The 14,521-nt window shown below is 40.0% G+C and overlaps 1 protein-coding gene across 3 annotated transcripts in view; it reads left to right on the top strand.

Annotated features, from left to right (window-relative positions):
* Window positions 1-11,487, top strand: part of LOC147872384 (kelch-like protein 10) — a 37,290-nt gene extending 25,803 nt beyond the window's left edge. For all 3 annotated transcript variants that reach the window (XM_087356793.1, XM_087356794.1, XM_087356792.1), the window contains 9 exons: window positions 623-810; window positions 1,595-1,846; window positions 3,187-3,466; window positions 5,578-5,814; window positions 6,667-6,836; window positions 7,128-7,297; window positions 8,154-8,312; window positions 9,589-9,778; window positions 11,223-11,487. In XM_087356793.1, the coding sequence (XP_087212919.1) occupies window positions 626-810; window positions 1,595-1,846; window positions 3,187-3,466; window positions 5,578-5,814; window positions 6,667-6,836; window positions 7,128-7,297; window positions 8,154-8,312; window positions 9,589-9,778; window positions 11,223-11,373 (1,794 nt within the window). In that variant the 5' untranslated portion in view covers window positions 623-625 and the 3' untranslated portion in view covers window positions 11,374-11,487. The remainder of the gene's footprint in view (window positions 1-622; window positions 811-1,594; window positions 1,847-3,186; window positions 3,467-5,577; window positions 5,815-6,666; window positions 6,837-7,127; window positions 7,298-8,153; window positions 8,313-9,588; window positions 9,779-11,222) is intronic.
* Window positions 11,488-14,521: the final 3,034 nt, after the last annotated feature.

Here is a 14,521-nt window from a genome sequence, read left to right as displayed (position 1 = left end):
ACATTGCTATTTTATACTTAACGTCTACGTAATTTACTTATAAGAAGAATTAACCTGCTGTCAGCAATGAAAAACACGCGGCATGACTTAATATTGCCTATGTAAGTCACATTTAGAGCGCTGTCATTTTGTATTGAATCTCAACAGAAATTTCTATAACTAAGAATCAAACTGATTCTGTGGGCTTAAGTCCTGCTTGAGAATGTAATAGTATCCCAAATGATCAAATGTCTCGCCTTTCATGAAAAATGAAGTTTCATTCCCGTGTTTACAAGACGACGCCTCTAAACCAAATCCTCAAGCCACATCTTCATTCCCCACGTCTCAAAGATCCATTTTAATAATATCCGAGCAATACATAGGACTATCAAGTGGCCTCTTCCTTTCAAGTTTTCCGATTAAAATGTCGTATTTCTTTTCTCTGCCACGTGTACTACATGCCCCGCCCATCTCATCACCCTTTATCTGATCAGCCTACAATTAATTATTTAGTTAATAGAACTATAAAGCTCTGTATTATACATTTTTCACCATTATATTGTCAGTACCGTGTTCCACCTCAGTCACTCTCAGTTGATGTGCACACGTGTCAGTATGAAGAAAAACCTGGACTGTTTTTCAGGAGATGGAGTTAAATGAACATTGCAGCTGTTCTCATCATGACGGCAGGTGCATATGCACCGAAGTATTGGTCTCTCTGAATGAGTTGAGAGAGGAGAACGAATTATGTGACGCGGTGTTGAGGTTGGAAGATGGCGGCGTTTTTCCTGTCCACAGAGTGATTCTCTCGATTTGTAGCAGATATTTCAGGTTTGTTTATTTACCGATGTGGTTGATTATCATGTGAAATAAGGACATGACAGACGTCAGTTAGTATGTAAAATGTTATATCGTCTTTGTTGCAGAAAACTGTATTTTTACCTTTTGTAATTTCTTTATGGTCATGAAATCTCACGGCGGTGAGTAAGAAGACTAATGTCTTCTGGACGTTGCGTCGTAGAAACTGAGTGATATTTCAGACGTATTTACCGTCTTTTTTGTTGATGATGGAGGCAGGAAACTTCTCTGAAACGTCCAATAATTTCTACGAGACAACACGACGCAACTTACAAGAAGACGGGTGTGCTTTTTGTATTAATTTGTAAGTGTGGTTGTACCAAGGTGACAGTCAATCAAACTGGAGGGAGAAATAGAATCCATTTAAAAAAGGTCTTGGTTTTAATACATAAAGACGATCGACAACGTCCAGAAGCAAGTTGGTAATGCACCTTCGTCACGTCATTGTCCGGAACACTGAAAGCTGCTGTGTGTTGCTCTGTCTGAAATGTAATAAATTGTAACAAAAAAACTTCGCGAGAAATGTTTCATTGTTAAGAGAGAATCGTTCGTGGGCTCATTACGAAAAGATTTGGTGTTGGCCTCAATTTTCTGGTGGGATTTCTTAATTTTCATTGCCAAGTGGCGCTAGAACGTTGACAAAATTATACTTTTTCTATTAACTACGTTAGTTGTAAAATCCTAAAATTTACATGCGTGACTTGTAATTTTCTGCTCGCCGTTTCTCCAAATCGCCGACTGCTTCGTGACGTTTCAGGAAACTTTTCACGACAACATTGCACACCAGTGAGGAGACTGATATTCTCCTGCACGGAATTAGCTCGGACGTGATGACCCAGATACTGGAATGTGTTTATTTGCGGGAGGTGAGCATCCACTGCGACAACGTGTGGCAGCTGCTCGCTGCGTCTGAATACTTGTGTATTCCGTACGTTACTGAACTCTGCTGCGACTTCCTCAAGAACACCATGGACCTCGACAACTGTATCGGCATCTTGCGATTCGCAAGGTAATTGACGTTCATTTGTCATTTGCTGTGACGCGAGTCTTCGTTGCTGCAGCGAAGAGCTCCACTCAGAGAGCAGCCAAGTGCCAGGTCAGAGATTAAAGCCTCTGGCTGAGTACTGGTCAAATTATAAAGGGTTGTAGGTCAGAGCTGTTGGCTGGTTATTATTATGCTTCTGATTTAAGCATTCCTATTTAACTGCATATGTTTTGATCGTCATTATGACTAGCAGATGACTAATTCCATCATGTAGAACGTGAATCACGACCTATTCCTCTCGAATTCCTTTCCTTCTATCTATCTTTCTCTGCGGCATTTCTTAATTCTTACATAATCCTCCCAATATAAAAACCAACATTCAACCCACATCTTTCTGCATACAGTAAAACTTCTTGTAACCGAGCCTCGATTATCCGATTCCCACATTAAGCGACAGAATTTCAACCAGGTCGGTTTTGATCGGTTTCCACCGGCGGAATTCTTTAAAGCGATGTCCATTTGATACAGTTCGTTGATCTAACCTCAAACCCAGATTTTGCTGATTATTATGAACACTTCAAGGCATTTAGAGAATTGGTTATTATAGGGCAAAGTCAAAAAAACCCAGCTGGTTCCCATGGAAGCCGAACTCCTACTCCTTCTTGTTCAGGACAACACAGCAAGCAAATGAACTGACATCGGCAGAATCACACCAGAACCGCCACTTCATGCGATGGACAGAATGACTAATACATTCCCTATTTCAATACAGAAACTTCCTCTAACAGCGCTCACGAGTGACTTTTGCCGTCGGCTTGTGCGTGCGAAACTCCCGCGTTACCCGCTGACGAGGAAAATCTGTATTGAATCTCTACTTATTTTTTTAAATCCATGACCACGTTCCCCTCTCCCTCGCTCATTCGACTTATCGGCTTATCCGACCGATGGTCCCCCCATATAATCCGGTTAAACGAGGTTTCACTGGATTAACACAACGTCGTATCGCGAAGGTTAATGCCAGAATTCTAAATTCTACACTTCTCTTCTCACTGCCTTATTTACTTGTGTACACCGTGCTTTTGTTTCAACCTTAAACTTTATCACGAAGACGAGCGGACATTGCCTGGGAACATTCAGAGCCGAAAACTTCCCATTTTGCCCCGGTTAAACGAAGCGTCTCTCGTTCTTGCCTCTCCATTTGTCTCTTCTCAGTCTCACTCAATCTAGCTTCAAAGGGCTGAGATAAAACTCCAGGCGAAATACTGTGGTGTGCAAATGCTTGAGAATTCAGTTCTTGCTGCAGTGTTTCAATGTGTCAGAGTTCGAAGGAGATCGATTATGAACCGGCTCTTATGCTGTCGCAGGTTACACTCCTTCGCCGACCTCGAGAATCACTCTCGTCGCTTCGTTCTGCGCCACTTCGTGAAAGTGTCTCAGCAGAGCGAAGAACTTTTGGAACTGCCTGTAGAGGAACTACAAGCGATAATCGAGTCCGAGGAACTGAACGTGAAGAACGAGGAAGTTGTGTGGGAGTGCATTCTCTGGTGGATTAACCATGACGTGGACAACAGGAAAGGCCACATCGTGGGCCTTTTGAAGGGCGTCAGACTGGGATTACTTGACGCAAAGTTTTTCAAGGAGGAGGTCAGTATGCCCCTGAAATCTTGGATGTTTATGGGAAGTGAAACCCGCATTTAAATTCCCTTTTCACACGTGTTCGTAAGTAAATAATTAATGCAAATCGTGAGCCTTTTCCTTCGTCACATGAAAGCCGGTCTGTCTGTCCGCAGTTCCAGCTCGAGAACGTCTAAATGGATGTTCATTGAATTTAATACTGATGGGCTTTAACAGAATCTGTTGACACATTCCTATTCTGGTTAAAACCTTACAATAACAACGTGAAAATTACATAATGATTTGAATGCCTTATTCCGCGCAAAATTTGCTGCTTAAGAAATCCCCAGATTACCTTAGATTCCATGGTTACAGTAACTACCTGTGAAATACAGCTTGTAACACGCTGGCATAGTATGTGTGTATGTGTAAAATAAATATTTGATTCGTCCTTTTATGCAGGTTTGTGGTTGGAGTCAATAATCGTATTTTATTCATCTTTTGTAAGTGTCCGTTAGTTTGACAGTCCGTCTGCCCCACAATCTTTGAATAAAGTCTCAGCGTTTATTAGGATCCATTACGTGTTTCAGTTCAACTACAGAATTCCACCGTTAACTACATTCAAATGTCCACTCAGCTCGAATAGAAAAATCCTCCAACAGATAAATCACGTCTTCTGGCGTAGCGTTCTACTTAACCAAAGATCCTACTGCCATAAGAAGCGTGTCTTAGCTGCTATAATAATTTCACGCATCTCCGACGATATATATAGTCAACCCGAGATCACTTAGGAGAATAATCTTCAGCTGATTGACCACATAGGGACAATAGATATCCGAACAGTGCAGCAAGAAAGCTTCGTTCTACATCCAAGAGTAAATTACTCGAAGGGTTTCAAACTCATAGACAGTTTTAACATTCTAATATTTTAACCGTCATATCACGAAGCAACCATACAACTTAAGATATTCTTTCTTCCATTTCAGCACGTGCTTTAAGAAGAGAGAAAAAATGTTTCTACTCTAGGTCAAATGTCCTGTGTTTCAGCCACTCACCTTTTACGTGAAATAATCGCACGGATCCATGAAAATGTTACCTGCTTCAAATGTCTTTACAATTTAGCATTATATCTACTAGTTTCGAACACTTAAAGAAAACCACCTGATGACGACCAATTAAGGTCGAAACATGCAATGGATCTTAATAGACATTGAGCCCATATTCACACGCTGTTGTGTTGACGGACCTTCAACACAAATATCAACATGCAGCAGGTTGCCTCCCTCGAAACTCGAAGCAATTATTTGTCATAATTTTCTTTCGATGCTACGTAATTTTGACGATTGAAAGTTATCGAATCAAAAAGAATGTGGTGTTCGCAGCGTGCGTCTCGTACTGGATAGACGAGAAATAAATTACAATTTTTGAATCTATCTCAAAATGCAACACTTACTGCAGTAATTAACTTTGTTGAAACACATTTCAGTACATTTCTGTAGGGTCGATTTAACTTTGTTTTCGCTTCTCTCCACAACCTGTGCATTTGCTAAGAGCGTCGTTACATAAATCAAATAAGTGATAGTGGAACCACGGTTCCGAAGAATTTGACGTAAATACGTCTATACGGAAAGGAAGTTTATATATTGGCTTTATTCTAAATATTTCCTTTATACCCGCTTTACAATTGAGTAAAGTTTGATTAAGACATTGCTTATTCAACTTGAATTAGTTACGCTTAAAATGGGTCTGTGTTAGCTGAATGTAATGTAATGTAAAGTAAGGTAAGGTAAGGTAAGGTAATGTAAGGTAATATAATGAAATGTTTTACAGGTAAAAACAATGCTAAGTAAACAGATGACGTTTCCTTGGTAACAATAATGCTTAGTAAACAATTGACGTTTCCAAGGTAACATAACAATGCAGTTACACTTTTTCGTTCCACTTTTTGCCGAATGACACTGACACTAAAATATAGACGTATTTACGTCAAAAACATATTATCCTTTATATACCTTAGTCTATTATGTGAGTTTCCAATCAAATTATGCGTAAATTTCTTGTCTCCTCTGCAATGGAACATGCTATGATTCATGCCATTCCTTCGTAAATGTTCATAAGGTCCACATTGAACTGTTCGACAGGTATCGAAGCACCCGTACGTGACAGAAAATGAGGCGTGCAGACCCGTAATCTTGGAGACGAACGCGTTTCTGCACGACTCAGAAATGATGACGAAGGAAGACAAAGAATCAATGACAAGAACAATTGCCAAACCACGAATCCCACAGGACATTCTGTTTGCTATTGGTGGGCTTCGTGAAGATAGGCGGACAGATTTTATTGAAACTTACGACATACGAGCAAACCGGTGGAGTGTGGTGAGTTTCACGCATCCCTGCTTTTATCGTGCCTTGTTAAATGACGCCTCCAAGATATAACTAACTTTTCTATTTTTTTGCTTATTTCTACCAAGTAATTGCTTATTTACGCTAACTCACAAACCTCTTTTATTTCCATGGCAGTGAACACATTTTTTACGAGAAGCTCCAATTAAATTAATTAAAAAGAATAAATGAATAGATTAAATGTCGTGTCTTATGTAAAATGTAACTTCTAATAGGAATCCACGAAAGGTATGAAGTTTGCCTTAAATACAATTTAAAATTGGCGTCCTACATCAACTGTCATGGCAAACTGTCTGCTGATTTTACACATGAAACCAAATCATCATTGATGATCAGTGTGGATTTCAACGTAATAAATGAAGTACTGATCACTGACGATGTTTGCCATCTGCGTGGTAACGCCGCATGAATAGAAGTCACACTGATTGGTGTTGGTTGGGGATCTTACTGCCTACAGCTTTGCGTCGAAAACCCAAAACAACAACATCTGGCTTTACCATCATACAAACCTGAAATGTCAGCTGTTGATCACAAATCTTACATTTGTCTATCGTACTTGACGAGAGCACTGGTAATGTTGAAGTTTCTATTCGTGTCTTCCTCTTTCCTCCGCCCCCCATAATTCGACCATTGCTCCGAGTTCACTTCTCACGGTCTTTGTCGAGCGCGGTAGGCCCGGTCACCGTTCACGGTGTAGCAATTTCGGTCCGCTGTTGTGGGTTGTACCTCTGCTCCGGTGGTTGCTTGGACTCTAATGTAAGGACTTCATATTAGTAGACCTTGTGACCCAAAGAAACATAAAGCCATGACCTGTCGTTCTTGCAGATGGAGCAGGTCGACTCGATCGGTCCGCGAGGCTTCCATGGCACGGTGGTAGTCGGTTTCGACATTTACGTCATCGGTGGTTATGACGGCGAGGAAGTCTTAAGCTCATGTCGCTGCTTCAACGCTGTTACGAAGACGTGGCGCGAGGTGGCGCCTATGCATAAACAAAGGTAAGATGCAGTTCGCTAACTAACGAATTCCTTCGAGCAGAGTATTTCTACAAAAGCTGATAGTCGCTCTGTTAGTCAAGATATAAATGTGGGCAGTGGATTTAAAATTGTACCACTCACATACAGGAGCATCGTACAAGGTGTGAATTGGTTTTAGGACTTTTGTGACAATGTTGGTCTAACGAATACGATTTGCTTGTTAATTCATTTGAATTATGATTTATGCGAGAGGAATTGCATCTGAATCAGCAATAAATGAGCATAGCAAAGCGTGTATTTTTATCGTTTCAGAAGCAATTTAAGTGTGGCTGTTCTGCGAGGTGAAGTGTACGCCATGGGCGGTTGCGATGGTCGTCTAGATCACAAAACGGCGGAACGATACGAATGCAAGACAAACCAGTGGTCGTGGATCGCTTCTATGAACTCGCAGCGATGCAATGCAAGTGCGGCTGTACTGAATGGTACATAAATGCTGTGAAACACTAATGTGTGAATCAGTGCAAAAGGCGAGGCGTCTGTCTGTCTGTCTGCATGTAACAACGCAAGAAAGTTTAAAGGAATCGTAGGATTTGAGGTTCTCACGGTGGCTGTCGTTTGACTTCTACCGACGTTTCAGAGGAACGTTTTGCTTTCATCATAAAGACATTCCTCTTCGCTCTTGAACTTAGTTTCCTTCACTCCATTGTCCCATACTCTTCTAATATCCGTTTCTTTTATTCGTGCTACGTACTACGTTATTTCACAGACTGCAACGGCTTGAAGTTCTGAGTGCGTGATTTTTCTTCTGATCTTGTAAGCTGTCACTTTGCATCGTCTTCTGTCTTTTTATTGTACACTAGGAGTGAATGCAAACAACTATCAAACTATCAAACTGACTCTTATGTAATACAGATTTAATATATTTTTGAGACAGTTTATAATCTCATGTAAATAGCACATTATATTATAAATGTAGAGCACCGCTTGGCAGCTTCTACCGTACATCTCTTGTACCAAATTTAATAAAATTCGTTTCACAGAAGATGTAACATACCATCATTTACATTATGCATTAATTTAGGCACTTTATGCTGTTTGTATTAAATATTTATCAGTTAAACTCGTTTTCTTTGACACGCTGACTGTCTGCATTCGAAACAAAGAAACAGATGAACAGAGACAGCCGTGTTCATTCAGTTCCTGTGACACGAAGAGGGACATTAAATACAATATCATTAAGAGATTTACAAATTTAAGTATGGATTGTCTCGGTGTAATGGCTTTGCCTATATCAAATATATGTACATTTTATGTCATATAGCTTATTTGTTTCTACAGACAAAATATACATCGCTGGTGCATCTAATGGTTACGATTCTCTTATCTCGGTGGAAGTTTATGACCCGGACACCAACCGATGGACGTATGTCGCCCCAATGCATTCTGAACGTGCCGGCCATTCTTGTATCGTCTTCCGCGGCAGTTTGTACGTCCTAGGTGAGAACTCTCGACATTCTGTGATGCTCCTCTATCCTTCAAACAGAACTTGCTGTTGTGAAATGTTTTCCTGGTTTCCTTTGAGTGACTGAGATTTTATGAACAGAATTTTTCTCCGGTCATTACAGAGTTAGTATGTCAGTATTTTTAACCCCGATTCGTGGTTTCGGTTACATTCTCCCGAAATACCACTAACTAACTAGTAACAGATAATCTCTCGTGGTATCTCAACTAATGCATGCCCCATTGGTCACAAAGTCCAAATTTTAAAGGTAAATATTTTGTTCTTGTAGCAAGGATATTTCAGTTTGCCATGCTGTTATCCACAGCAAGCCGGTGGTTTAAACCGGCTTCTTCATACTCTTTGCTTTTCGTCAATTGCTTGTGTAATGCCGTTTTGAACAGTGCAGCTTATTGTAATTGTTGAACTCCATTTTCGTACGCAGTTGCATGAAGCAGTAAACAGACGTCAGGTGCATTTTCCTGTTCCTACTGGGAAAATTAATGGCGTCTCTCTACACAGAGTGCCTACGAATGTAGTGAGACTGGTTACGTTGTGTTTACATCAGGGTTCAGGGCGCTTAAATCATAAGTTTCAGCTGCGTAATTACAACCTTAATATTAATTACGATCTAATATGTAAATCAGACGTGACATTAAGCTTTTGTTTGTGCGAATTTTGGGACGCTGTAGTTTAGAACAATTCTGTTTCTACTGTACCGTGAATAAACTCCAGGAGACATGTGAAGTAAATGCTTCATAAATTCCCTTGTTCACTAATCGAGCTACAAGTTAGAAAATAATATTGTAGATATTTGATCCTTAACTTCGTTCCTGGTACTAATACAAACACTGCAAAAGGGAATAAATTTACTTTTCTGTATTTCATCCATTCCTTACCTTTATTAAATTACAAATTTTAAGAGCATAAATTCCGTTGGGTAAGACGGGTGGAGTGTGAAGCATTGAAGTTACGAGAAATACATACATCTAGAAATTTCTAATTGGTAATCTTGAAGGTAAGATACCACTTGTGATACATAGGCGTAAAAGGAAGGATAATATTAAAACGTATTTGAGGAAGTACAGTATGTATGTATGTACCGACTTTTGTGAATAAGGTAATGAATATTAAGACACCATAAAGGCCAAATACTTAGTGGTCAGGTGACAGAGTAATAAATATCAAGAAGGGCCTGCTGAATGGGGTTAGAGTAAGTTTCGTTTGGCAGATTTGTTTGTATATAATGTGACATATTACGGAATATGTGTGCAGGAGGACACAACAGAACATCATGCCAGCTCAGTACCGAAAAGTATGACCCTGCAGAAGACACGTGGACCGAGATCCGTGACATGAACGTCCCAGGCACAAACTTCAACGCAGAAGTGATCGACGACATGCTATTTTTCATTGGTGGTTGTTATGACGGTGTCGAAATTTACAATGACGTAAAAAATAAATGGTTTGTTTCTTGGTTTGTTTCTTCAGGACTATATAATCACAAACTCTTACTTTCTAAAAGCACTAGGATGTGAATCATTTTCGGTCAACATGACCGCGATCTTGCGGGTGCTGCACCGTGTAGTGTCGTGGAAACTGACCGACGTTTCAGAGGTTCTAACTGCTTATTCAGGGCATTGAATGCAGCACGCGGAAAAGGTGTTGAATGAAAACAGGCTGGGCAATGTTACGGTCAAGTTGGATCGTTAAAGCAGAGAGCAAATGACTAGGTAATGCTAATTAGACATCAACTGTAAATGTATTATTTAGAGCTCTTATTAGAGCAAGTGTCTTTCATCATTGTTACTCTCTTTGGGAGGACGTTTCTGGTGTTGAGCTCATCATCATAGCCATAATCATCAAAATATTAGGCCGGTTTGAGATCTAATGGCACATATCCATCTCACATTCCCATTTTTTGATGGAAGTTTCTTTGAAAATGTCTGTCTCTTGGCGTGTTTCTCAATGCAGTCTTGTGCCATCTCATGATGGAGTCAGTAAGCATCTCCACAAACATTCCAGAAGACAGCTTTCTTCATACTTGTCTGTGCAACAGAGAAATCGCACAGATATTCATTTGTTTTTGGTTTTTGCCTCTTTTACGTCCAACAGAACCTCTCCAGAACTATTGTTGACAGGACAGACAAAGAAAAACTAAATTTTGAAAACAAATTGCTAAAAGGGGAAAATACTGATATGGCCGCAATTCTCAAACAAAACACGCGTCTCTCTCCAAATAATGTGAGATTGAAGTGTTATTCTGACCGGGGGTAATAGCTTAATTAAGTATACCAAGCATAGCTAGCGCAGAACATAATTCATTTGACAACATTTTAAAATATTCATAATCTGTCCCTCCATTTCGATGTAATAAAATGTATTATGTTATAATAGCATGTTGGCCGGTGTTCTATGTGTATATGAGTAAAAGAAAGATCACGTGGGAATCGTGCACTAAAGTGTCATTGGGGGAATTTTTCTTAATGTTGTCTGGAAACAAAATAAAAGCTACGAAATTTCGGTGGAAGCCTGTGCTCTTAGCTTTAAGCAGTTTTCCATTCTACCCAAAGACAGAGTCAGCTCATCAGGCATGGACTTTCTTACGTCAACACATTTCAGTTTAGAACCTCAAAAGAAAAGTATATACATTTTTAAGAAAATATTTAATTTCTTTAAATAATTGCACTGACATTCAAATTACATTTCTTTTAAATTTATATTAAGTAAATTATTTGTTGTAGAAGACGCATCTCTTCATGAGTTACCTCATCTAATGTAGAGCTACATATTTTCTATAACTGTTTTCGCGAAATGAGATAAAAATTGTCTGGAGTGCAGGTAATACTGATGGATGATGATGATGATGATGATGGGTTTGTTTTCACTTTTAATATTTAAAATTGCAGGTACATGGCGGCGGACATGAATGTTTATAGATTCGGGATGTCGACTTGTGTCATCATGAACCTACCGAATGCAAGCGATTATGCCTACAAACACGAGGAGAAATTGATGGAGGAGAATAGTGAAAAAGTTTTGGATTGGGAAAATCAGTAGTTTACAGTTGATTACAACCACGACAAACACATTTATTATAATTACTTTCCTTAAAAAATAATGAAGATAACTGGGATTTTATGGAGGAAAATAAAGAGTAAAAAGGAAAAATTATTTCTCTTCGTTATTTTCTGCTCAATAAGTTTTATTGAAATTAATTATTTTAATGACGTTTAATTTTATCCAAAATATTTCTCTCCATTAACACATAGCCGTTTCTCCTCTTGCGTCTATAAATACTCGCGTGCAGTTAATTACAACAGATGTAATCATTTCATGATTAAACATTAATGATCTTTTTCCTTCAATCATGATATCAGCTTCTGATTTAAGCCTCGTAACTGAGAACTCGTGAAATGAAAACGGATAGAACAGGAGGCGGAAGGAATTTTTGAGTAGGCCTTGGCTTCCGAAATAAGAGATGTAATACCTAATGGAGGACGTAAGCCATCGTTTATTTATGCCATAAATAAGGCAGTCATAATTTTTGGCGCCTGCCGGCTTTTTCGTTTTATTCCCATGTAATTTTTCTTTGGCCGAAATCCAAGGAGCAGAGTCCTTGAGAATCTAACAGTGCGCTCCACTACTGAAAAACAGTTCCCTGCATCTTATGGAACGCGACGTTTCGTTACCGTGTTCGCTGCATCCTGCCGTCGTCCAATTCTTGAGTCACATCGATTTAGTCAACGTACTCACACATTATTTGATGCTGTTAATATTATTCTGCCATCTACCCCTTGGTCTTTCTACTGTTCTCTTACCACATTGCTTTTCTTATACAGACAAAGAAGCTTGTAATTAATGGATGTGTCCGTGTTGGCACATCCGCCCCGCATTCAGAATGTTTGAACCAATTAATCGACTTTCGTGAAACTTACGTGCGTCTGTGTGTGCCTTGGAAGGTGTGCCGCTGGTCCCAACATAGAATGGACAGAGTATAATCTCGCGGCTATTGAATTGCTTCGCATTCTCTTATTTATTCGGCTCATTTTGGCTGACGAGGTGGACGATTGTCGGTCGTTTCTGCGAGCAGGTGAGGAAAATTGTAAACCAGAACGTCGCGTCGATCAGCAGTCGAAAGGTCCGATAAGTTTTTACAGGGAACGAATCTCGGCCTTGTGCCACGCCCCCAATTAACAAGCGTGACAATTTATTTCATCCGCATTAAGTTCGCTCGACTCACGTCTTCAGGCGATTGGCTGACGGCATTATACTCGCAATGAGAGCCAGTGGTCTGATACGGCTAGAAGCAGATTGCGGTATAATATTAAAATGGACCGTAAATAAATATGAAGTCTTCCGTGGAATCATCTGGCACAGAACTTGGCGTGTGGCGGGCGTTAGCGAACACGATAACGAGACTTCGATTCGGTAATAGATGGGAAATTGTTTGACAAGAACGGCGAAACAGTAGACCTGATTACTTGCTGCAATACCGATGGAGGAAACGTGGCACCGCACTGCACTTCCTTAAAAGCAAAGAGGAGAAGATTGAGTCTGCCGATTGACGCCGACAGGTTCCAACGTGACAGTGGCCGGCCTCTTCGTACGAAGATTTGATCTTGCATAAGGAACATTTTAAAAAGTTGTCAGTGGAACCATGGTTCCGGAGAATTTGACGTAAATACGTCTATACGGAAAGGAAGTTTATATATTGGCTTTATTCCAAATATTTCCTTTATACATGCTTTAAAATTGAGTAACGTTTGATTAAGACATTGCTTATTTAACTTGAATTAGTAAGGCTTCAGATGGGTCTGTGATAGATGAATGTAATGTAAAGTAATGTAAGGTAAGGTAAGGTAAGGTAAGGTAATATAATGTAATGTAAGGTAATGTAAGGTAAGGTAATGTAAGGTAAGGTAATGTAATGTAGTCTTATGACGTATCTGTGCACGTATAAACACCAAGGTAATGTAAGGTAAGGTAAGGTAATGTAATGTAAGGTAAGGTAAGGTAATGTAATGTAAGGTAAGGTAATGTAAGGTAACTAGGTAACTATATAACTCAGAAATCTTCAAACTAATGCATCGCCCTGATGATGGAGTCAGTATGACCTCTGAGACGTTGGTTAACATCCACCAGACTACACAGCGCAACAACCCAGAAGAGAGAAATCTTCATCACCCTGATGATGGAGGCAGTATGACCTCTGAAACGTTGGTAAACATCTACCATACTATACAGCACAACAACCCAGAAGACAGAAATCTTCAAACTAATGCATCGCCCTGATGATGGAGGCAGTATGACCTCTGAGACGTTGGTTAACATAGACCAGACTACACAGCGCAACAACCCAGAAGACAGAAATCTTCATACCCATCGCCCTGATGATGGAGGCAGTATGACCTCTGAAACGTTGGTTAACATCCACCAGACTACACAGCGCAACAACCCAGAAGAGAGAAATCTTCATCGCCCTGATGATGGAGGCAGTATGACCTCTGAAACGTTGGTAAACATCTACCATACTATACAGCACAACAACCCAGAAGACAGAAATCTTCAAACTAATGCATCGCCCTGATGATGGAGGCAGTATGACCTCTGAGACGTTGGTTAACATCGACCAGACTACACAGCGCAACAACCCAGAAGACAGAAATCTTCATACCCATCGCCCTGATGATGGAGGCAGTATGACCTCTGAAACGTTGGTAAACATCTACCAGACTACACAGCGCAACAACCCAGAAGACAGAAATCTTCATACTCACCGCTGTGTAAACCTCAAATCTTACAATAGCCGTTTAGTTTCGGAATATTTCGTGAGTTGACCATCAAGAATGAAAGTCGAACTTTCCTCTCGCATCGACTGGGTTATGCCAGTTCGTGGGTTCGACGCTTGGGACTGTTGCCCTGTTTTAGTGCAATGTTTTGTCATTTCCCATCTGACAGAGCTCGTGTCCGTGTTTACATGTGCGAAGTGTTTCAACGAGTGGTTTCTCTTGTCTGATCATTAATATTTCTGGAGGATCTCTGATGCTTTATTAAACGTGCCCCAGGTGTTACATAAGCAAGCGATTTTAAATTTCTTGGTGTCAAAAATGTCTTTCAGTGTGTTCGCTGCTACAGATTTTTAACGTCTTCACTTTTTATTTGGGAAAAGTTGGACTCTGGAATTATTTGGAATATCACGCGACGA

Source organism: Zootermopsis nevadensis, unplaced genomic scaffold, assembly GCF_977971745.1.
Source record: "Zootermopsis nevadensis isolate Lab colony 2312 unplaced genomic scaffold, Znev_1.0 Znev_ptg000028l, whole genome shotgun sequence".
NCBI lineage: Eukaryota > Metazoa > Arthropoda > Insecta > Blattodea > Termopsidae > Zootermopsis > Zootermopsis nevadensis.
This window is presented reverse-complemented; position numbering and strand designations above follow the sequence as displayed.